Source organism: Mastacembelus armatus, chromosome 16 (assembly GCF_900324485.2).
Source record: "Mastacembelus armatus chromosome 16, fMasArm1.2, whole genome shotgun sequence".
NCBI lineage: Eukaryota > Metazoa > Chordata > Actinopteri > Synbranchiformes > Mastacembelidae > Mastacembelus > Mastacembelus armatus.
Genome location: NC_046648.1, coordinates 2,016,618 through 2,041,283, shown reverse-complemented (window position 1 = coordinate 2,041,283; position 24,666 = coordinate 2,016,618). Strand labels below are relative to the sequence as shown.

The 24,666-nt window shown below is 43.6% G+C and overlaps 2 protein-coding genes across 4 annotated transcripts in view; both read right to left on the bottom strand.

The window, feature by feature from the left end:
- Positions 1–1,670: 1,670 nt before the first annotated feature.
- On the bottom strand, positions 1,671–6,544 carry LOC113122079 (endothelin-2). Its single transcript, XM_026293021.1, has 5 exons — positions 6,199–6,544; positions 5,753–5,909; positions 5,461–5,574; positions 4,660–4,713; positions 1,671–4,557 (listed from the first exon to the last, which is right to left on the bottom strand). Exons 1-5 carry the CDS (start codon positions 6,254–6,256, stop codon positions 4,473–4,475), a joined length of 468 nt encoding a protein of 155 aa, XP_026148806.1. The 5' UTR covers positions 6,257–6,544; the 3' UTR covers positions 1,671–4,472.
- Positions 6,545–8,944: 2,400 nt separating this feature from the next.
- Positions 8,945–24,666, bottom strand: part of hivep3b (HIVEP zinc finger 3b) — a 36,089-nt gene continuing 20,367 nt past the window's right edge. For 2 of the 3 annotated variants that reach the window (XM_026293051.1, XM_026293050.1), the window contains 8 exons: positions 18,912–21,252; positions 18,387–18,676; positions 16,072–18,096; positions 15,578–15,717; positions 12,456–12,631; positions 12,188–12,289; positions 10,751–11,412; positions 8,945–10,570 (listed from right to left, as the gene is read on the bottom strand). In XM_026293051.1, the coding sequence (XP_026148836.1) occupies positions 9,911–10,570; positions 10,751–11,412; positions 12,188–12,289; positions 12,456–12,631; positions 15,578–15,717; positions 16,072–18,096; positions 18,387–18,676; positions 18,912–20,901 (6,045 nt within the window). In that variant the 5' untranslated portion in view covers positions 20,902–21,252 and the 3' untranslated portion in view covers positions 8,945–9,910. The remainder of the gene's footprint in view (positions 10,571–10,750; positions 11,413–12,187; positions 12,290–12,455; positions 12,632–15,577; positions 15,718–16,071; positions 18,097–18,386; positions 18,677–18,911; positions 21,253–24,666) is intronic. The other variant, XM_026293052.1, reaches the window with a different exon arrangement.

Below are 24,666 nucleotides of genomic sequence, written 5' to 3'. Positions count from 1 at the left end.
TCGTGGTTTCATGTGTATCACAGTTAGACAAATAAAAAATAGGCTTCAACTGTCCTTGAAAAGTCCCACATTGAGAAATGTAAAGTGAAAGTCTTAATGTCGGTGTCACTGATGTGTGAACGATGCATCAGCGGTATTTTAGAAGAAACAGCAGTAATATTTTACTAGGCCTATCCCATTTAGACAATGACTTTAGTATATCTACAAACCTAAAATGAATGAACATCTGATCTCATCAGGTGACTCCTTCAACCAAATAACTGTAGGCACTTTGGAGTTTATGGTAGCTAGAGGCCATCTACTGGCCATCTGCCGGAGCAGCTTCTCCATTTCACAGCCAGGATGCAGCCTCAGACAACACATACAGTAGAATTCAAAGCACTAACACAAGGACTCACAAAGATCCACCAGGACAAAACCAAAAGCAGTAACATGTTATCAAAAAACCGAGGAAGCCAGTGGCACATTTACAGCCTGCCACACAGCAGCACACCTGAAATCTTCCTGGTTTAATCATTTTCTAGATACCTAAGTGATAATCACTTTTACTGTTTGAGATAATCAACCGTAACATTTGTTTCTTGCTTGTCCCAGGATATATCTTTTAGCTTTTATGTAAATACAACATATGAAAACACTTGATATAACAATTGACTTCAAGCTAAGTGAATGGAACAGACACTGCTATAACATGAGGTGCGCTCTTCATGACCTTTCACGACTGTGGGGGCATCAGCCATCTTTTGTGGTGTGTTGTGTTGGAGCAGCAGCTTTTCACGATCTGCCCCATACAGGAAGCACCAACAGCGCCGAGCAGCTCCGTCAGCGACCGGTTGCTGCTCAGTGTCAGAGAGAAAGATAACACAGGTCCTTCCTTCCTGCTGCAGTCACATTGTACAACAACCACCGTCAACATCGTGCACAAGGTCATAATAACCTTTTTTTTTGCGCAATAACGATGTGAATCAATCGACATTCAACAGTGTGAATTCTCAGGGTATAGTGTATACCATGCTTACATACTGCACTGTGTATTTTCTGTTTTCATCTTTTTTCTGCTGTTGATGTTATTCCTGCTGCTGTAACACTAGACTTGCCCACCAAGGGACAGGTAAAGGATTATATGATCTTATCTTAAGAGATGATAAACGAATAATTAGAGAAATGCTCTACGATGTGAAATATTTTTTGATTGTCTTAAGGCTCTGTTGGTATCTCTAAATGAAACTGATAAACCAACCATAAATTAATAAATGAAGCGCTTATCTTTGGATTTGCGCCACACTGATGACAAGAGCATGTTACCTTTTCATGACACTTCCTCGATGGAGGGAGGATCTAATGGAAATATTTTTTGATTGCAGCAATAACTCTTTCTCTGTTAAGGATTATTCTATCTCTCCCTTAAAGTGAGCCATTGCTAGTTATTCAGCTTCAGCCAATTCTGACCAACAACAAGTTCTCACCATGGGCTAAACGTTTCAGGTGTAGATGTGAATTGGACAGGAAGCTGTCTCAGTCTAAGTAAAGAAAGAGTAGAAGGTAAGACATTCACTTGTTGCTGCTGAATGGGTACTTTCTGATTTTTATGGTTTCATCTCCTTTATTATAACAAACACAAATCCAGAGGCAGGCGACCTCTGATGCACAATGAGCAGGAAGAGGACAAATTCTTCTAATTTTTTATTTTAAAGGACTTATTTTACAGCATTAACCGAGTCTTCTTGATTTATTTGCGGAGCTCAGGTCAGTCAGCAGCAAAGATGTTTGATACAGAGGGTTATTTTAAGACATGTTACCAATCATGATCAACGCCATTTGGCCCCAAAAATAGCTTTAGAGTAAATCAAAGAACAGACCATTAAGGCATTTAAGACATGTTTACTCTGTATGTTGAATTACAGTTGTATCTAAAGTGACGTGACCATGTGAAGCTAAATATATCACGGGGTCAGCAATGGCATAGTATATAATTCAATTAGAGGATTCAGTGCTGTTCAACTGGATCGGCTTTACAATGTGAATAAAGGAGATTATGCATAACAAAACATAAGAGCATTACTGGGCCACACTCCAGTGGGATTTTGGGAGAACAGATGCCAATTAGATCATGGTGACTTCCCCTCAATGAAAGATATACATGCAGCCATGAAATGTTTCGGCAGCACATGGTCCTGATCCCACACCTGCATTTTATGAAGGAATTTCAGGTCAGAGTCTGCTTCAATAGGTTCACTGAGAAAAACACACGTCTCATGTGCACATGCATGAACTCTAACTCTAACAGCTATCAGATCTGTGAGTTACATAACATAATACAAAGTGCAAAAAAAGCATCTTTAAAAACTTTCTGACTTTTAGACCAAATTGTGTTCTCCAGACATACACTGCATCTATTACTGTATATTAGCATTTTATTTTTGACAGTAATCACAGTGAGTTTGACATTTATTCATTGGGATCCTTCTATGTAACAATTTGATGGATCCGAATATATGATCAAAGATATTTCAAAGATATTTTAGTTGAAAACAAAGTTACACTTAAAACTTTGACACACCAGATTTTTCAGTAAGTATGTTGTCGGTGATGGTGGAGTCTCTTCAGTCCCGACACCTTGGACAGAGTTTTTTAGCTGACACTGGTTTTTCAAAGCCCAACAAACACACACAGTCATATTTCCTCATTCCCTCATATCAGTTAATCATTAATAAACATGAATGTTTTTTTATAATCTCTGGATTTCTTACATTTTTTTATTGCCGCCCCTTTCCACTGGGCAGCTGGGTAATCATCACAACCTATTGTCAGCTCACAATGACCATATTTGATTTCTGGTGAATAGCCTGAGACTGGCCCTGAGGATGGCCCACCATCCTGGTGTTTCCCCTCGCTTTGTTGGAGCGACATGAACCTTGAAATGTTCCCAGTTTTACTCTAAAAGACGCAGGAGACCATTTAAACCAAGAGTAAAGGAGAATATTTCCAACATGTTTTTGTGAATCCTCTGAAATAAGCTGGCATTATAAAAATAATGCAAAAGCAGTGATGCCCAGAACCCAACTATAAATAATACAGTACTGTAACGAATAAAATATTGAGATGCCAAAAAAAAAATTTCATTTGTTTTTATGCAAGAGGAAATACTAAATACAAATGTTGTTAATCATTGATCAGTCGAGTGTTACACCCTATCCTTCATCAGTTTGAACAAACGTCAAAGGTGAGATCTCGAAGATAATTACAGTATTAATATTACATAACTGTTCCCAGTGCTGCTACTAATTTACTGTGGATGGAAGCAGCTGATTTCTGATACTGTTTGAAGCTGGAGGGTGTGTTCAGGCCTGTTTGAAAAAATGGCTGTGGGGTCTCTCCAGAAAACAGTTAAAGGAGGAGTAAGACAGGAATAAAATGAAAATGAAAACAGTCGCATTAACTCCTGAGTGTTATCATTCAGCAGACAGCAAAAGCAGGTCAGTTTGTTGTAATCATTAGATGACAATCAATCATCTGTTGCAATTGTTTTATCAGCCACACTCATCTGCCTTGTTGGATATTCAGGTGTACCTGGGCGGTACGTAACAATCAGGAAGGGGCGCGAGGTGACAGGGCATTTTATTCTTCTCTCTCACCCTGTGAGCAAAGTTACTAAATGCTGCGTTCTTTCCACAGATCCTTGTGATAACACAGGCTGTGCTGCCTTTGAATAGCAGGTAAACTTATTATTACTGTGAGCCTTGAATTCCTGGACCATTCATCCATCTCAGGCCTCCTTTTGAACTCAGAAATGTGTTTGCTTGTCACACAATGGAATCACACATGCCGCCTAAGAGGATTTATTTTCTCTCAAATGATTCTTCATGTATGGGTCCTTAACGATAATCACTATATTTACCATGTAGACTGTCTGAAAGCAAAGAGAGAAACCTACAGGAGATAAAAACGAGATGACGGTCCATCTCATGATCCATTAGGACACCCATGTCACAAGTAGTTTTCTAAATTGTGAAATAGTGAATCTGTCTATGCATAAAATAAAGAAAATAAACGCGGTTCACAATTTGCATTTAACTGAAGTCATGCCATGTATGTGAGAGCTTCCTGCACACGTATGTATGTGCAGTATACATGTCCTGTTCCCTCGTTCTGTGTCAGTGCTGGCCTGGTCTGTCTACATACCTCTTCTAGGCCAGAGTCAAACATGTCCCTAGGAGCACCATTCTCCTAATGCAGTAGATCCAGTGCTGATCCTCTGCACCTGGTTTCCATAATGTGCAGAACTCTGTTGTGTTTTCCGCCCTCTATTCCCGGGTACAAACAGACGTCTCAATGGCGTTTTCGGCCTTCCTGCGTCAGATACAGCTTTCAGCAGCCCTTTGTCTTCCTGTCCAGTGTCATTTGTTCAGGTGCTCGCTGCTCTCTCTATCTTTCTCTCTCTCTCTCACTCTCACTGCTTTAACAGACACTGCTCAGTGAGCGTGCTCCGTCCGAGCCCCAGAGGATTTGTCTGAGTCAAGTGCATCCCAAGCTCTCTTGGACCTGCTGGCCATGGCCCTGAAGGACAAAAAGTTGATTAAGTAATTAAAAATATCATCAAAATATACATGAAAATACGAGTTTATGTTTTTCTGTGTATTTTTTTTAGTCACAGCTCACCTTAGGATGCCGAGTATGTTGAGCTGATGTCTCTTCACAGATACAGATTCAGTGCTGCACACAAGGAAATAGCATAGTTACCAAAAATGATCAGTACCTTTACATTGCAGCTTGTCCCTTCAGTTTTTTTGTTGGTATTATTCTAGTTAAAAAGCACCCACTTGAATCAAAGCATCCAATGCACTTTCTTATTTCCCTTCTCCATAACCTAAAAGCTCACACATCTATCTATTATAGGTTCATTAAGCGTTTCGTAACAGGAGACTGCTCCCTGTCAGTCATTTCCATTTCTAGACTGTCACTGTGTGAACATGTCTCGCAAACCTAACATGACTTCTCCTGTCTCGGCTTGTCACTGTCTCTAGGTGGTGACATTATTTGTGACTACCTGAAAAGGTTAATTCTCCACTTAGCCTTTCACAGCCTCAGACTCCTACGCGCTTCACTCCTTCCTCCTTGCAGCCAATCAGAGACAAGCTTTGTGGACTTTGTGCTAGAGTCTGAGATTATTCTATTCCCCCAGGTCTCTGCTGTATTGTTTTGATGATCACACCCTTTGACCAGCAGAACTTATACAACACAGTAACAAAACAATTGGGCTAATAATAGCACTGCAGTGAAATTAGATGTTTCCACATACCACACTATTCATTTCCCTCCACGAAGTGCAATAATATTTTGAAACTAAGCAACATTTGATGCAAACACAAATCCGAGCTGAAATGCTCACGAGAGCCTTCAACTGAACTGAATGAAAGTTTAGCATTGGTTCGGCATGGGACGGTCGAGACCAAGACTCACGGGCGGTGGCAAAAGCTGGTACAGGACTCATCGTCAGGGCTGGCACAGGTGCAGCGGCCAGTGGACCTTCTGCGTCTGGACAGAGAACCACCTAGGCCATAAACTGTTGTCTTACTGCAGAGAGGAAGAGAGATGCCATGCTCATATGACAAACACTCTGCAGACTTTGCTCTTTAATAGTTCATGCATCACTGCCTATTTAGTTATACAACGGCACATGTTTATCCAGCACATACTGAGCTCAAAGTTACAGTACACTCACTTCTTCAACTTATTTTTTTGTTATGCTCACCTTGGTGTGTTGACCCAGATGATATCTAGGTGGCAGAAATAATGGCACTCAGAGTCCAGCAGGCTGCTGCAGGCACACCGCTTGGTCCTCACTCTTTGTGTTGACGCACCATCGCTGGCTTCCACGTCCAGCTGTTTCATCACTGGAAGACCCAGCCCTAGTCCGAGTAAATGATCAATGACAATGATTGAAACACAGCGTCATCTCTAGCCCAGCCACAACAACTGCCAGCAGCACTGTCTCTTTTGTGTGTTTAATAAACATAAAACACATGGACATCTGATTTAACTAATTTGCATGAAAGAGATCATCAAATGTTCTTCACAGATTCAAAGATCAATTCTCTCCATGATCATAATTGATAAAGACCCTCACATCTAACATCATGCACATCCTAAAATAATTAAAAAATGGTTTTTAGAACATATCTTAAAACTCAGACTTACCATCCTGCATGGAAGCCCAAAAAGTGATTAAGAGAAGGAAGCTGGTGTGAGCAGACATGACTGATAGGAGATGAATGGAGTTCTGCAGAGAGATCACTATCTGTGCCGTAGCAGCTGTGTTTTTAATGCGCTGCTGCTGTTTGTCTTCAGGTATCTGAGCCCTGTCACTCTCACACTTCTCCTCTCTCTCCTGTGATGTCAATGTAAAAGCTCCACCCTGTTTGCAGTTTGCCTTAGAGCCACAGCGTATGACCCTAGGGTGATCGAACCTGTGGCATTCCAGGAATATCTGATGCTTTGAAGCCGATCTGTGACACCACAGTCACCTCCTGAGCAACATTCATGGCAGCAGCTTGCTCATGAATGAGGAATCGTATTTGCCCTCTGGCTACACACAACGTTTGAGGGGGAGGAAGAGAGAAACCGAGGAAGATATGAGGCCTGATGAAGGGTTAGAGGGAGTGTCTAATTTGACAGAGTTACAGTAGAGAGATGAAAGCTGACAGACCCTGACATGTATATGTTATATAAAATGAGACAATGGATGCTGACAGTGATTACTGGGAACAGGAAGCAGTACATTAAAGGGCAGATGCATTGATATGCTGGTATTTAAAGGAGACTTTTTAAACTGTTTTGTCCAACTAGGCCAGTTTCTCTGCAGGAATAACAAATAAATTAAACACATCATCTGGGTCCATCTATTTTTACTGCTATAGTTTCAGTTCTGGCTATTCACAAAAACAAAGACCACACAAAATTAATGCAAAGCACCAACTAAACAAGTAAAACGCCCCTTATCATACTGCTGTTTGTTATTGGACTAGCTTAAGATAATAGTTATGACATACATTACTAAGAGAGTATAGTAGGCAAATGTAGGGACAGCTAAAATCACATTTTCCTATGTGTTCATTTGTTATAAGCTTTTCAATACACAACACAGAAAACAGCAGAAAAAACAGAGATCTGACATGTCCAGGGCTCAAAAAAGCACGTGTGAAGGAAAACATATTGCAAAACAGAGAGGAGCATGAAACAATGTGTAATACTTTTAAAACAAATTTACAAACTGTGTTATGTTTTGATTGTGGGACATTTCTAGAGCTTTTCCTCTCAGACATAAAAAAAAAAATCCTGTTTGTCAGGATTTTCAAGAGTCTAACAAATAATCAGCCACATTTTTGCACCAGAGGTTTTAAGATCATTCCCCTCGGCAGTGCAGAAGGGCCCCTCTCTGCAGGTATCACATCACTGTCAAAGCTGGAGTAACAGTGAAGGATGCAAGTCAGAGGAAAAGCTGCAGAGGCTCTTGCGACTATCTGTCCTAGAAACAAGTGTTTATTTTAATTAGCGATGTTACCTCCTCAGTCGACTCCTTTAAAAAAACCTGCTTGGCTCGATATAACTGTTGTTGTCAGCATGTACAAGGCTTTAGGGGGAGAGGAGGAATCCACTTTAAGCTATTTTTGATATATAGGCGTCTCAAAACACAGGTGCCTCCCTGTTGCCTGTTTTAACATCTTTATGTAGTGTTGAGTCACAGCAAAAATCACCTTTGGCTCCTTGACGACCCGCTTGCTGTGCTTTTGTTGAATGCTGTTAAATGTTGTCGTGAGAAAAACTAGCGAGAGTGGATAAGACGTACATGTGTGGTACAGCTAATGTGAGTAGTCTGCTGGTATCATCTTTTTTTACACACCTTGTATACCATATATAACAGTGACGTACCTTTTAGTGCCTACATAATAAAACTGGGTGTTTTCAGGAAGTAGTTATAAAGTAGTAGCTGACCTGTATAACCAAGATATTATTTAAGTTTGGCTTTGTTGATAAGTTGAGTTTCTTTGGAAAGGTGTGTCCCTTGTTTCCATGGTTATATCTAATGAGACATATAACACAGATTTAGATAAATGACTGAGCATTGATGATTTGGTAGAGACATCTAGTGGTGCCTCTATTTACCTACAATTGCCTGGTTGTTCCCACAAAGTCCTATAAATCTAAGTTTGGTTGTGCGTCAGTTCTTTAACAAATGCTGTGTGAATGTCATTTTTAAAATATTTTTCAACTGAGATTTGACATGCCAGTATAATCCATTTGTCCATCAGCTATACCTTTTATCCTTTAGAGGGTCATGGGGGCGCTGGAGCCAGACTCAGCTGACATCGAGAGGTGGGGTACAGTCTGGGCAGGTCGATCTCAGGGCAGACACACACAGAGACAATGCAAGAGCATTATTTCTAAAGAAAAAAATAGCATCTGAGAGATAATACAGATCAACCATTTAACATTTAGACACAAAACTACTTGTTTTTGTAAAAAGACTGTAGCTATGACGCACAATCAGTTGCACAAAAACTACCACCAAAGTACAAATTCAAATATCACAAACAACCACATGCAAATGCACAAGAAGTCAAAATACAATTATCTCAAAGTAATGTTTATTCATATTTTGGCTTCAACTACACTCCCAGCAACAACTTCTTCTGTTCTTCTCCGACCTAATCTAATCAGTTGAACCCTGTCATAAATGTTTATGAGCAGCATAGTTTTGATGTTTTCTTTACTCACGTTCCAACTTCCTACTAATCTGTTGTGGTTGATAATCACGAAGGACATACGGAACAATTTCTTAAACCTACCCCAATGTAATTAAAGAGAATCCCTGTATCAAACTCTATTGGAGGATAAACCTGATACGGTCCACATGGTGAAAGGGAAGAAAGACACAACCTCAAGGTCGAGTCTGGCGCATTTTTTATTTCTTCAGTGACTAGAAATTTTGCTGTGTGAAATCTCCAGGGCACTTGATCCTCTGGTACCAGACAAACTCCATCCCTCATCTTTGTCACCAATTCAAGTCGCAAGAATATAATGAAAAAGACACACAGATGTAACAAAAATCTTCTTTCCAATGACGAAAAGTTAAAAAAACAAAAACAAAACAGCACATAAAAAGCCTTTGAAACGATCATTGCCATCAAGTAATAAATAAGGAGCGCTCTTCCTGTACAGACATTCTCTAATCTAAAATCTTTTGTAATACAAAATAGAACTTCAGTGCATTTCCTTTGACACGTCTCTGCTGCTCCTTCGATAACTCCACGATGCGACTCTCGCTTACCCTGGCATTAAAGCAATGGCCTTTGGAACAGAAAGAGCCAAAACGAACGACACAAAAAAGCAGATACAAAACTTCACAGCCTTCTCTTTGTCTATCTGCACTGTACGATTCAAAACGCAAACCCGGACATAAAAGGCACAAGTAACTACAGTTTGGATAATACTGGGTAAAATTTTGACAAACAAAAATGGAATTATTTTTGATTAAACATTTTGATCATTTACAAATTTATTCTTACTCCTTTTACATACATTTAAACAAACATTAAGATTACCAGTATCAATAAAGATAAAGGAGGAATATACATATATATATGTATGTATACATATATATATGTACAGTATGTATGTATGCATATATTTATATATACATATATATGCAATCTATATATATAGATTTACAGAAACATTATTTTCACAAAAAGTGCATTTTTATAACAAACCTGAATATTGCCAAGGAACAAAACTTTAAGTTAACAACAGTATTGAAAATTGTATAAAAACAAAGCAATTAAAAAACAAGACTAGTGTAGCAACCAATAGCGCAAAATGGGATGCCTGACGCATCAAGGTGTAGACACTGCTAAGTGCTTGGGTCTGTTCTGGCTGAGTCTTCTTTTGCTCCTTCCTCCAACAGATCACTACCAGACGGTGGCTCCTCTGCCTCTGAATGCTGTCCAATGACACGAGAGGCTACAGGGGCTGCTAGACTGAGGTGTGCTCTTGAATGACTGTCTGTGACGCAGCATTCGGTGACCTCAGTAGCAGGCCTGCAGGTGTGGGCGGAGCTGTGTGAGCTGCCATATTGCTTTGAGTCTCTGGTCTCCAACTCTGGTTTGGAACATGTTAGTGCTGTGCTAAAACTGCACCGCCCTGACTGGCTGGTTCCTGCTGCCTGCTGCTCTGACCAGCGGCCTCCAGGAGTCCTAAGCCCTTGAGTTCTGGGGGTCCCGCCCCAGTGTGATTCAAACCTGGCCAGTGATAGTCCTTCCATGGGGGGAGATGTTGGGGACGATGGGGTGGTAGGGTGGGACCTTGGTCTGGCTTGTACCATTTGGATTCCCCCAATGGGGATCATTAGATAGGGAACCTTGGCTTGTTGGGAATGCATGGGAAGATGGCTGAAGATATTGTCTGATGCTTGGTGGCTGGGATAACCCTCACATGTAGAGAGACGAAACGCAGGTGGAAACAAGCTGGCGTCTTGTAATGTTGTCCCTTGGCTTGTGGTACCAACTTTGTCCTGTAGAGGGAGCAAAGACATCATCATTACATTTCATGGATCTTTTCTGGCAGTACAAAAAGTACTGCACATTGAGATCCTCCTAAAAGGAGAGTGCCCAGAAGACACTGTTGCTGTTCATTTCTCAATTTATATTTCTAGACACAGGTCCATGGAGATACACCATGAAACAAAACTCACCAGTTTAACATGACTACCCACTGTACTGGGGCTCTCCCAAGGCAGGTATCCAGTGGTGCGATGCCCTAACCTGAGGGGCGAGGGAGGGGTACGAGCTCGTGATGGCCGGTAGCAGATGGGTGAAATGGGACGAAGAGGAGAAAGGGGTCTGATGGGAGATGGTCCTCTTTCAGGTGAGGGTGAGACATGTCGACTGGATGGGGACAGCTCGGTCCTGGGGGACAGGCTGTGGATGGGTGAGGACAGCTCCAGACGGGGGGAGAGGCTACGACTAGGGGAGCAGCTCTCACTGCTGGGGGAGAAGGCTCTTGGTGATGCCTTCCACCCGCGCCGAGAGAACAGTGCTCTCCTGCTCCCCGGTGAGCCGGCTCGTCTGCTCGGCCAAACTCCTCTCGGGGAGCGTTCTTGACCCGGGCTGGTACTGGAGCCTGGGGGCTCGGGGTCAGGGGTTTCCTGCTGAGAATGCCTACTACTGGACCGCCCTCCTGTTGAAGGCTGAGTGTCTGATGAACAAGAGGATGCTGGGTCGTCATGAGATGCAGACTCGTCTTCTTCCTCCTCCTCCTCGTCATCGTTGTCATCATCATCCTCAGACTCTTCCACATCGGAAAACTGATGTTCTTCCTGTTCCTCTGATCCACACACACGTTCGTCACTTCCTGCTGGTTGTGCAGACACAGAAACAACATAGACATCATTTATATCTTTTTACATAGACACTGTAAACGTTCAAACTGCTGTACGGAACGTGCAGAATCGTGACAAAAATCCCCACGCTGAAAAGACAAGAAAACACACTGACAGAACAGTTTTCAGGAACAAGCACAAAGGGTTGGGACAGCATAATGCATCTTTCTGACAAACCTCACCCACCACACATCAAACTGGTGTTATAAATAGACTGACGATGAAAAGACCGGAACTTAATTGAATAGCACCATCCTCTATTCACAAACTATCTCAGCAGCCTTGTGAATGGAAAGACGGTTTAAATGGCGTGTCCTTGGCTGTGATGAGCGTAGTCTGTCGGCAAGAAAGGGATGGCGAGGGAGGGCTGGCAGAGCAAGGTGAGGGAGGAGACTCTGAGGTCGGTGGCTCATTTAAGGTTTTAACAGAGGGAGGGGGCAGACATAAGTGCTGGAATGCCTATTGTTATGTGCCAGCCACACATCCTTGTGAATAAGGTATGCTCGGCAGACTGCCGCAGCAACATCAGGAGACTGTGGCATGTTCAGTATTTGTCATTTATTTATCTTATACTTTTTCATATTTCTTATGCAAGGTCAAAGGGAGGAGAACAGAACATGGTGTTGCATAAGCTGTCAGCACTGAGCAGCTACAGTTCTTCACAGGCAGAAGTTCATCCAGCTGTGTACCAATATTTCTATGCGGTAGAGGGGAAATATGTGAGATTCCTTTCCATCCACTCTTAAGTACCTGTTTCCTCACTCTCTGGCTTGTCCAGTGATGACTCAGATACACCCACTGCCTGGCATTTTTTCCCATGAGCCTTTGACTTCATGTGTTTAGTAAGGTTTCCTGAGAAGTAACAAGGAAAGCACAATGAAATTGCCCTTGACACTTTCATAATGAGGATATTTCAACAACAGGGGTAAAGTGAGAGCACTGAAAATATAGCAGATGGTCATAGCATAACTGAAAGACGAGGAATTGAAATGATGTTTTAAGCATACTGCCCCCTTACCTTTGGTTTTAAAGGCAAAGTTGCAGTGTTTGCAAATGTATGGACGGACATCAGTGTGTGTTCGGATGTGCTTTTTCAGCATGCTGGGCTTCTTGCAGCGGATGCCACACTCTCCGCATATGTACTTTCCCCTGCCTCGACCTCGCACATAAACATAGTCTTCATTGGACTTATACCTAAAAGATAATAAAAAGATAAAGTTTGATTGTAGGAGTCCTTTCATGCAGACCACTGATTTTCATTGCATGATTTAATTTATGAGCTGAATGCAGAAATACCCAGCTTTTTCTTTGATCAGTTGTGTTGAAAGTCTGACTTTCTAAAATTGTTACCCTTTCAGCATTATTTTCATCAACACCATGACCTTGGCAAAATACCTGGCTCTTCAGCTGCTAAGTGAACCCACTGTGTTCACCAGGTAGATACTAAACTTTTACTTTCTCGTGTTTGGCGCTGGGCCAGTCGTGTACAATGCTTTTAGAGAATCTTTTCTCTGTAAACAACAGTGTGCAGCTGCTGGTAAACAAGGTTGATGACAGTGGAATATACAGGATAAAAAAAAACCAAATAATTAGCTCAAAGACATGAAAAGATAGTGTGAAGCTGAGGGGAACTGCAGAGTTGTGTGTTAATTCTCTGTGGCTTACATAGTACACAAAAATGTGACCCGTTGCTCTAATAAAAACATTGATTGGTATAGCTTTAGTAATAATGAATGTGGCTGTGGGTTTGTGTGTAGCACAAAAACATGCACCCATACAAGAGGAACCAGGAAACAAGCGTCTCTTTATGGAGGCAAGTTGGGGAAGCCCCACCAAAACCCCAGCAGCACCGAGTCAGAGAATACCAGCTATTCTGCTGCGATCGGGTGACCCTGCCAACAACAGCAGCAGCTAAGGAGAAGGAAGGGAAGCCTGGCATTGGCCAGCAACCTAAAATAGAAACTATATTTAAAAATCATCCAACACGTTTAGGTTTAGTCTATAAAACACTGTTTATACGCAGTCTTTATGTTTACCAGAAGGCTATTTGAGTTCACTGTAGACCACAAATATTTTATACCTGAATGAAATATGAAAAAGTTCATCTGCTCTCACTCCTCATGAAGAGATGTACAATCCATTCTGAATGGTAAACATCCAATGTTTGCTGTCTGTGTGTAATTACAGGATGTGTACCACATCTACCAGAGCTGTGAATGCTCCCTGTTGTATAACAGAACTAGCAACATTAAATCATAACAGATTGTTACACAACTGTAAAACAGCCTCAACAGTACCATCATGCTGTATTCATTCAGGAGCTGGCTACCACTCACTGGCATGTATTTTTTGCCACTGCTAAAAATATCCACCCATGTCTCAGGAAGAAACAAGGCAAAAGTTGCACTTCATACATTAGAGCGTTATATCAGCAGCACGTCTCTGTAAACTCAACAGACAATCTGTTCCTGTTAGTGCTGCAGAGTTCAGGTCGCAATGGCAGACAGCTGGAGAGAATATCACTTCCAACCAGAGTGTGACTGATTGATAAGGCCTTGAATTTGAAAGCAGCAAAAACAGAATAACAGTAAAAGCAATACAGCTGGTACTGAAACGTACGCCAGTTGATGCACAACACACTGTGAACTCTGCTCACAGCAATGGCAACGCCCATTTCACCGGTGTGATTCAAATTGGATGAGGATGAAATTGTGGAAGTCAGTGGAACATAAAAAAAAAAGCTGCATGAAGCATATTTATTTTTAAAAAAAAGTGCTGCTTGTTCCTCAAAAATAAAATTAGTAACACACATGATTTCAAAGTGCTGACAAAAGAGCTAGAGATAATGAATCCTAACAAAACATTCACTGGTAAAGACTGAGTAGCTGTGCTTATTTGCATACATGGAGAAAAACCAGCGGGACATAAAGGGGTGTAGATACACAGAGACAGTAGACAGGGGAAGGTGAGAGGGAATGAAGAAAAAATAATACAAGTGAAGGTAACACTGGAAGAGCTGCCAGAGTGAAACAGGCAGCATGGAGGGTGGTATGATGGTGTCAGATGAGGGGAAGAAGAAAAGAAAGCTGTAGGCTGGCTATGGAGCAAAATGCATTTCCTGTGTAGTGTGTTGCTGCAAATGATAAAGACTGGTAATTAGTGCCTTATCTACTGTCAAGCAGACAACCCTGTCACACTAAATCTGTGTGCACATAACACAAAACACAGGCCATAATGTGTAAGTGTTGACACCCAGCCACCCAAACACAAACACACACACACACACACACACACACACACACACACACACACACACACACACACACACACACACGTGACAACCAAAAATGCTCCCTACAAATCTCTAACATCACCTCTCTAATACTGTCCAAAATATTTTCACGTCCATCAAAATGAAAACAGGGTATAGTGAAATTCTCATTAATTGAATGGGAACTTGCTTCTTCTCTTCGTTGGTCTACTTTTCCTCAGACATTTAAAAAAAGCACAAATATGTGAAGTGCACATTACATGCACACATTTCAAGACAAACACATGCACACAAACATGGCAACCATGACTATGATTCTGGTTGCTTCATACTGTGCCTCTTATGAAACTGAAAACATGTAATGTAACAGATTCTCTATCCCCTATCACAAATAAATGTCTAACCCTAATTCTAACCTCAACCTTAACATTAAGTCTGTTTTCTCAAAAATCCCTTAAATATTGTGTCAGAAAGTGAGAAACAGCCCAAATATCCTCACTTTTCCAAAATGTCAGCACTCCCATGTTATAAAACTCAGACCAGTTCCTATACTTTTGGCTATACAAACTCACACACACACACACACACACACACACACACACTGCTGTCTCTCCAAATTAACACTTCTAAAACACAGACATGCATGCCAACAGTAAGAGGAAAAAGCTTGGCTGCAGGTACAAATGAAGTCCCTATGGGGTGCACTGTCTCCCATCTGTCACTGTGCTTCTCTGTGCACTCTTGTCAGCTCTCCATAGTTGCTGTTTTGGACAGATTATTTGTGTAATGAGGCACTGCCATTATTCACAAAAACAGAATTTTGAATGAAAGGATGTAGATTTTAACAGTCTCACTCTTGAAATTCTTACCCGCCCTCAAATATGCGAACACGAGCCTCGCTCTGTTGAGAGGTGGAGGGCCCTTCTTCGCTCATTTCTTTATTCTCCTCCTTTTCATGCTGCTGCTGATCCTTTACTTCAGTGAGGGTACTGGGTGGAGTGGCATGTACCTACACTCAAGACACACAGAAAAATCCAAAACTTAAAGTCTGACTCACAGGTAAAAAGAAAATCAAAATCGATGCAGCACAGCGAGGGCAGACGTACTATCTTTTTATGCTACACGCATTTTGTCAAAATGTGGCGCCTTCATGACCCCAACCAATGTAGTTCACTCTAAAACAGTTCAGGCATGGACATGGATGTGTTATGCTAGCTGTTAGAGATGGATCACTTTAACCATTTCTCAGATTTTGCACAGCTCCTACACAAAAGGCTTCAATCATAGCAGTTTTGGAAATAGTAGTAGTCCAGAAGACCTATATATAGTATCTATATATAGTAGGAATTGTGGTTATATTTACCTCTGACACACATGGGGTCCTGCTATTGGCAAGGGTGACTCTGCTTTTGGCCGGAGTTGGGGCTGTAGCCATGGTGTATGTCTCTGAGCTGTGCTTTTGTTTGGAGCACAGTAGAGACAAGACCACCTTAGTGCTGAGGCCCGGCAAGTTGGGGTTGTGAGCACTGATGCTCCAGGTAGAATAAACAGAGGTGCGGGGGTCCCTCTGGGCAGATGGGTTGGGTTTGACATAGTTCAGGTAGCACCAGTTGACTGAGGTGGAGGTGTGGAGGCTGGGGTATGAAGGGGTGCTGGGTCTCTCAACCCCCTCTTCCACAACTGGCACCTCTTCCTTTGTTTGACTTGTCTTGTCAGCTGACTCCTTGTCCTCCTTTTCCTCCCTATTATGTTTCCTTGGTACTTGCTCCTGCTGCCCCTCCACTTTCACAGTTGTCACTTCTACCCTCTCTGGCTGTTTCTTCTCTCCCTCTGCTGCTTTCCTCCCAGCAGATTTACCTTCCTCTTCCTCACTTGCCTTCTGTTTGACAACCTCATCCTTCTCTCCTGCCTTATGTTGCTCCCCTTCTTCTTTTACCCTTTTCTGGTGACGCTGGGCCTCCGTGCTGAGTTCCAGACTGGCTGCAGGAGAAAGCATCCGTTTACTTCCTCCAGCCCCAAGTGGACCATAACCCTCCACAGATGATGAGGCCAGCTCTGCAGGTGGAGACAAGGGAAGAAGACCCCTGGTGTCTGGGGAGGGGACCTTCAAGTAGGATCTTTGCAGTTTTTCCCGCTCCACCTGGCCCATGATAACCATAGCTGTGCAAGAAATGGGTTCTTGTGAGCGGGAGGAGGCCAGTATCTGGGACAGGGTGGTATACATGGCACTGGCGTATGTAGGTATATGCGTCTGGAGGCGCACTGGCACGACAAGGGACACTACTGGTGTAAGCTGTGCTAGGCATGTGGCAATGACTGGCTGTGGGTGGTGGTAAGAGATTGTTGCAAGCGACTGACGGGTGAGAGCAGAGGACACAGAAGAGGTGGAGAGTCTGCTTTCTGTGGTGGGGGAGGACGGAACATGTGTGGTAAGTCTTGGAGGAACAGGCAAGTATACAGCCGGACTAGCTCTAGGGGTGGAAGAGAAGTGAAGAGGTACTAGAGTAGGTAGCTGATGGAGTGGTATACCCAGCCATTCTGCCATGTGTGTTGGGTGCATTTGTATATGTGGACGTCCTGTCTGTGAATGTAAAAAGGTGCTGTGGATGATTTGGGTGGACAGTACTTCAGACATCCCTGTGGTGACAGGGAGTAGCTGCGATAGTGATCCTGGTGGGAATGCTTGCTGGCCTATGGGCTGCAGAGGGAGCACATCCTGAGAGGGTGGGAAGATTTGCGGCTGTAGCAGCTGCAGTGTTTTCCCTGTGGCTTCCAGGCTGATCCGGGGGCTTTCCTGGGTAGAGTAGAGAGGGGGAAGGATGGAATGAGAAGGCCCAGGCCTTGGGCTTTCTGCTCTGGAAAAATGACTCATGCTGGTCCCCTCCTCTTGCTCCGGTTCCCCTAAGGTGGCGTGCTTCACAAGAAGACACTTTCTTCTTTCTTTCCAGGATGATGCAGACTGCTGAGGGGACAGGGAACCATAATCAAAGGACTTACTTCTGGTCTCTGAAATCTCCACTGTTGGTTGGGGACTGGCTGGGGTCTGCTCTGAGGCTGAGCGCCTCATTTCCTTGTGGCTTTGGTGGTGTTGGTGGGACGTGGATGGCACCATCAACATCTGGGAGCTTTGGCTGCTGGAGCCCCGGATGGCAGGCTCTGATCTGGCTGTTTCCTCAAAAGAAGCAGAAACACTTGACGTGTGGGAGATGTTGCTCTCTTGGCTGGGGCTGCGAGGCAGAGACACAGACTCAAAGCTAGACTCCCCAGAGGACTGGACTGCTTCTGCTAGGCGGAGTCTCTTCTTCTTTGGTGGCAGCTTCTCTGCAGGGAGCTGGGCAAGAGTCTGACTACGCTGAGGCCACTGGAACTCCTCCGCTTTCTCTGCCTCCTAGAAAGATAAATAGTTTATTAATTTGCATCCAGTGTAAAAACAAGGGACGCTGACTGCTCTCCTGCTCAAAATTTTTTTAGGGTACTGTAGAGGAAAAAAATAAATCAAAGTGAAAATAGCCTTTGATCAAAGCATTTTCACATTGATTTAACACTAAACCTGTAAAGATTTCAAACCTTAGTTTCTGAGGGCTGGTGGATGAAAAAGCTAAGCAAAAGCAAGGCAGTCAATTGCACAAAACACACATATGTACATAGCCAAATACTCCTACTTAAATAATCGTGCACCTTGGATGAGGATGCTGTCACTGGTGGTGACACAGATGGCATGTCAGTATCAGGCTCCACAGTAACAAGGATCTCTGGCACTTGAATGTTTGGCTGGCGGATGAGGCGAGATGTAGAGGGTGATGGTTTTGGCTCGGGTTGTTGTGTTTGCTGACCCTCTCTGAGGTCTGGTTCCTGCCTTTCCATGGATATACTCTCCTGCTTCTCAAAGGAGCTTGTGTGTTGGATGACAGACACACCCTTCCTGTCTTGCTGCTGCTGTTGTTTTGGCTCAGTCTGTACAGAAACACCTAGAAACATACAACAGAAACAAAAAATAACTATTGTTATCTTGTAATGGTAGTCCTGCTCTTGATTTGGTGATTTAATGTCTGTGCTACTGCTTCTTTGTGTTTATTTAGCTCAACATTAATGATGTTAATATTGACTTGTTATGTATATATTTTCCTTAGTTATTCGGGTTTGTAAGAAAACACAGGATGATGCTATCATTTCATCTGCTACCGCAGCGATATATGAACTAACCTGAGAGGGCCTGGCTGTGCTCTGGTCTGCTTGGCACTGAAAGACCTGCAGAGCTGCCTGACATGGCTCCAGACCCAGGGCTTGGAGGGTCCTCCTCCAGGCTTTCCTCTTTCCTCCTTTTCCTCACAGCCATGGCCAGCGCTCTGAACTTATAGTGCATCATCATCTGTGGGCGAGCTTCTCTGCATGACTTACTTGCATCTCTGCTATCTTGTTTGAGTGTTTGCTGTGCTGGGCAAATGCTTTTATGAGCCTCAAAGCCTTCGCTATGTTGGAAGTGAGCCCCACATCCTTCACATTCAAACAGACTGGGACTCTGTTGCTGCTGTTGTTGCTGTGGCTCCCTGGTACGTTCACTGCCTTTAGCTATGGAGGAGGGACTGGCCTCCTCCAGCATTAGCTCAGCTCCCAAAGGAACCTCTATGGCAGGCTGGCGCCTCAGCATACGCTGGGCATGACCAACCCTCATCTCTGCTGCCATTGCTTGCTGCTCATCAAATGACTGACAGAGACGGTAACCTCTGGGAGACATGGTACCAGAGGTGGAGGGCTCTCCTTGGCTGGTAGATGATGGCACTGAGTGGCTTCTAAGCAGAGGCACTGGTGACAGCACCTGTGTCCGTGGTGGATCGGCGTCAGGATTATAGACGTGCCTTACACCACTGGGGCCGGGCGCTTCTCCTTTGGGATCGAACGTGTAAGGATCTTTAGGGGTCGTAAATTTAGGTGATTCCATGCTGCTCTTCCTAGACAGAGAGGAGCGTCTGGGCTTTACACTGTCAATCTCACTGGTATCTACCACTGCTTCATTGATAGTTATGAGCTTCGTAATGTGCTCTATTACTTGGGTTTTGGGTACACTGAATGGAATGCTCTTCTCCTCCGTTCCTGTGGCAAGTGAAGAATGAAGCTGCTGCTGATGGGGACTGCGCTGTTGCCCTCCTATCCTTCCATATTTCCCTAGAATAATTTCTGCGTATGTTTTGGCACTGGCACTGGGAGGGCTAACTTGGGACAAGTCAGTACTGCCTGATCCAGAGTAGTAGCCAGACTCTGTACTGCCTTTACTGCCAGGGCCTAGAGAAGACGATGAGGTGGAGAGAGAGGAAGGAGGATCATCTGGAGAAGCCAGGGGGCCACGTTTCCTTTCACTGAGCCTCAGTGCTAACCTTTGCTTGACAGCCTGGGAGTCTTCAGGCCTCTGGCTCTCCTCTGAGCCTCCCAGAAGCTCCTTACCACCTTTCCTCTGGTGGCCCAGCATTTCCTTAGAGGATGATTTTCTGTGTTGACCTGTCTCTTCTTCAGACTCTGTGCTTTCTCCCTCCGTGTGTTCTTCTGGGTCTTCTCCAATGCCACTGCCCTCTGGCCCACTTAAACTAGGCTCATCACGGCTGGATGCCAGACCTGCTTTAATACGATGGGCATGGGACTTGCGGTGCTTGTACAGGTTGCTCTTGGTCTTGAAAGAAAAGCCACAAGGGGCACAAGGGTAAGGTCTCTCTCCTGTATGGGAACGAATGTGTTTCTGAAGAACGCTTGGCTTGGCACATGGACGGCCACAATAAGTGCACACATATTTCCCTGGCTTTTGGGGTTTTTTCTCCCCTTTTCTGGGTGAGCTGACCACTTCTGGGCCCTCTTGGCTGGACTGAGGTGGAACCCCAGGACCATGCTCACGACGGGAGGAGGTGGAGGGGAAGGTTGTGGTTGACGAGGAAGCTGGAGAGTAGAAGCTGCCTCCTGAGGGGCCTGGGTTGTCCGATTGCTGCCATGATACTGCTTGCTGTTGCTGTAACCGAAGCAGAAGGTCAGTGCGTTTAGGTTGGCGAGTTTGCAGGCGGCCCAAGGCTCTGTGTACAGGACGAGGATTAGGAGGCTGCTGGGACTGCTGAGATGGACAAGATCCTAGTGAGGATTCAGCTGTCACATGCTGCTGCTCCTGCCTTCCAGAGCGCTCCCTCTCAGCCGTATGGCTGGGCTCAGCCTCCATAGAGTGGAGAGGAGGCCTCACAGACAAACAAGGAAGGGCTCTCGGAGCCTCATGGAGCTAACCGCATGGCAGCAGAGAGGTCAGAGACAGGGGAACATCGATAGACTGAGTTGTAAATCAAAATAGAGGGCCTTTTTCAGTGTGGGCCAAAAGCAATTCAAAAGGACCAAATGAGGCATCATTAAAAGGTGCCCTGGAGCTGCATGTATGCAGGTAACCATGGATCATCTTGCTGTTCAAAGCAGCTCTGCTTCTGTCCAGCCTCAACCATTTTAACAGCACCCCCAAGGTCTCCTCTGCATCTCCTTCGTTGGCTGTCAAGAATGTTATCTGTTGAGCTTCTGAATGGGTCTAAAGAAACAAAGAAAAAGGCAGAGAAGCATCAAGTCACATAAGTGGAAACATAATACGTTTATTACATTCTTTAGGAAAGGTCTTGTTGCTAAGTGCTACTGCAAAAATATCCACCGATTCTCATGTTTTCCTCTTGAACTAAAAGCAAAAATACATGAACATATAATGTGTTTTTCAGAATAAAAAGCAGCAAAACAAGAGAGAGGTAATACAGAAGGATCCTGCTGATTTTAATCAACCAGACAGCTCAACATAACCAGGAACAGAAGACACACATGGCCTTGTGAAGATGACGTACGCTTCGTGACAACCTAATGATTGTCAATGTATATTAGAGTTAAAGGCCAAAATCATTAATATCCTATTAAATATTGCAGCCACATTTCATACTATGACAAATAAGGTTATATTTGCTGGTGTAGTGCTGAGTGAGGTTAGTGCTGTAATGAGAACATTAGCAAGGCAGTTGCAGCAGTAACATGTTATTGCTCTCATCTGTCCTGGTTTCATATTGAAATAAGCAGATAGTATGTGGTGATTCAGAAGATAGAGGCACACCTACTGTAAATCATTTAAGAAACGTTAGGTCAAGATGTTCTGTTATTGTGCCACTTTCAAAAGGGCATGATCTGAGCCCAGAGGCCTCAGGTACTGTATCTGCATGCCAGTATTATAAACTGTATAGTATTATCAACACTTGTGAATGTCAAATGAAGACCTTTACTCAAAGCTGTCATGTCTCATCATTATTTAATTCTGACCCATTGCTGGTCTTCTCAGCAGGAATTAGAGCAGTGCAGGGCCAGCCAGGCAACATCCACAGCACATGCCTCAACAGAGACCACAGTGTCAGGGCAAGGAGTCAAAACAAATGTTTGAAATATAGCCTATGCTTATCTGATCTGGCACGAAGACTAAAGAGGGTTATTGGAAGGGACTGCGTTTCTGCCCCTAACACTCCAGTGTTACACAGCCACCAGGGTGCAGTGTTTATGGCAGATCAAGCGTAGTCGCTCGTTTCAAAGTCTGTTGGGAAAGTCTGAAACCTTTTATCAAGATGGATCTGTGGTAATATTTTCCACTCATGCTGTGTTTATGAGGAGCCAAGTATAGCTGATCATGAAGACTTAGAGATGAGGCCATAATGAAATCTCTTCTCTTATCAAGATGTGTGTACTGTAATATTTCCCACTTACTACAAACCGTGCACTCTGTCTCAGCTCAAGACGAGGGATTCTTGTATCGCAGCCAATCAAAACACATTCTGGGAATGGATGGGGCCAATCATACACACATTTTCACTGAGCAGCCAAGCCCACAGCCTCAGCACAGGCTCATCCAGAGTATCAATCATCAACTAAGACGCTGACACCACTATTAACCACCGGAGATCAGTGCTCACCTAAGGAAGTGTATTTTCCCCTCACAGCTGTAGCAGTCACAATATAGACAGCGGGCATCAGCCCTGACAGCCAAGAATTCAAGGAAAGAAGTTAACAAGGCGGGTGGCTTCTAATGCAAAAACTGAATCTACACATGGGAGTGACCCAAAATGTGTGGATGTTCTATAACATTAGAGATGCACATTTGACAGAGTAAAAAACTGTGCAAGATGAAGTGGAAAGATGTCGAGAAAGGAGAAGTTACTGAATCAGTGATCCAGTGGCTGCATAAACAGGCCCAAAAGAAGACTGCAGCTTAAGGTGCCAGTGGTTGCAATGCAGAACTGACAGTTTTTTTTTTTAATGAGCCACACTTTTGCTCTCCCCATATGTCTAAAAAACACTCTGCACAGTCAGCCTTCATTAGTTTACAGTTAGGGGAAAAAAAGAAAGAGAATCAGTCGTCTTTCTTAGAAACAACATGACACATTCTCACCTCCATCTCCACATTCCCCCACATCTGCTGAGGGTCGATCACATGTTTAGTGTGTGTTTCTCCAAGCAGACCAATGCTTTAATTACAGCACACCTCTGCCACACACACTCCCATCATAACAAACAGAATCAGTGCAATTAAAACTCACTTCTCTGTCTTTATTTATTATAGTGTCTTCCTCCCACTCAGCAGTACAGAAAAACTTCTGCATGTAAAGGTAACTTCCACTCTGTAAAGCCAGAGAGACACATTATTGTCTAGACTTACATGTTAGATCAGGAGGGAATAGATGTTACAAAAGAGTTGTAGATCAGATCCTGTCTGAAGAATGTTGTCCCTCACACATTTGGATTTTTAAGAGAGAAAAGTGACAAGATGGGAGTGTGTGTGTAAGAGGAAACAGAAAAAAGGGTTAAATGACAAAAAAAGATGTGTGAAAAGCAAGCGGGTCTGGATGGCAAGAAGGATGTTTACTATGCTTAGAAAAGGAAAGCAAAAACCCAGAGAAACTGTCTTTCTCAGTCCTCCTAGAAAAATATCTTTGTTTATGTATTTGCTTACTGAAGTGCAAGTTTAATGATCTCCGGGATAGCTGTTGATGCAGCCCTTAAACAGGGTGATTAGAAGTTTTTAAGGTTGGGGAGAGCACTGCTTACATTATTCATGGCAGTCTAGATTGCCAGCACAGAGCAGGGAAACACACGGCCAGGGCCTTGCCAGGAAGACGAGGGGAAGGAACGCCACAGTTTAGCCTACATTAAACCAAAACACCCTACGGCTCACACACAGCGCAGAGCAATACCCTAAATCCACTCTGACAGATCTGACCAGCCAATCAGCTGCAGTGCTTTGGTTTGACTCAGCCAGTCATCCTGCTGTTTGACAAGGGGTTTTCCTTCCTCATTATCCTCATGCCACAGGGACGACTTGCTATCAGTGGCGTCTATTACATTTGACAAATCTAAGCACTATGAGCTTATACGCACCTTCAGTAACCAGTTGCTTACAGGTAAGAATATCCCTCAATGAAACGACCTCAAGCGGAACACACACAGACTATGTAAATTTGCCTAACATTATTGATTTGGATGGGCCAAGGGCGTTCTTCACGTTGCTGTATTTTTAGGCAAAGATGCAAGCAGGAAGCCACTGATGCAGCTGTTATATCTTCTTTTGATTGGAGGTGTCAGATCAAAACCACTGAGCTATTATTAGTAACATTTTTGCAAAAGTGAGTCTGACTGGGTTCTCCATCTCCACTCCATCTTGAAACACTGTATAATTTATACAACAGTTTAATGGTGTATGCAGTGATTTGCTGTGTGTGAACTAGTTTCTGGTGTCTGCGTCTAAAATGTGATTAACGACTGATCCACAGAGAGAAGACGAGAGAATGAGAGTGTGTGCGTATGTGTGTGTGTGTGTGTGTGTGGGTGTGTGTATATGCAAAGGGGTTTTGTCAGCAGAAACGGGCACTGATGCAGGTACCCAGGGGAGCACTGACACGCAGAAGAGCTCACAGACCACCTCCTT

Coding starts and splice junctions, on each gene's coding strand:
- LOC113122079 (XM_026293021.1), bottom strand. CDS start 6,256: ATGTCTGCTCACACCAGCTTCCTTCTCTTAATCACTTTTTGGGCTTCC. Junction 5,575..5,752: donor ATCTGGGTCAACACACCAAG/GTGAGCATAACA, acceptor TCCTCTCTGCAG/TAAGACAACAGTTTATGGCC. Junction 4,714..5,460: donor ACCAGCTTTTGCCACCGCCC/GTGAGTCTTGGT, acceptor CCTTGTGTGCAG/CACTGAATCTGTATCTGTGA.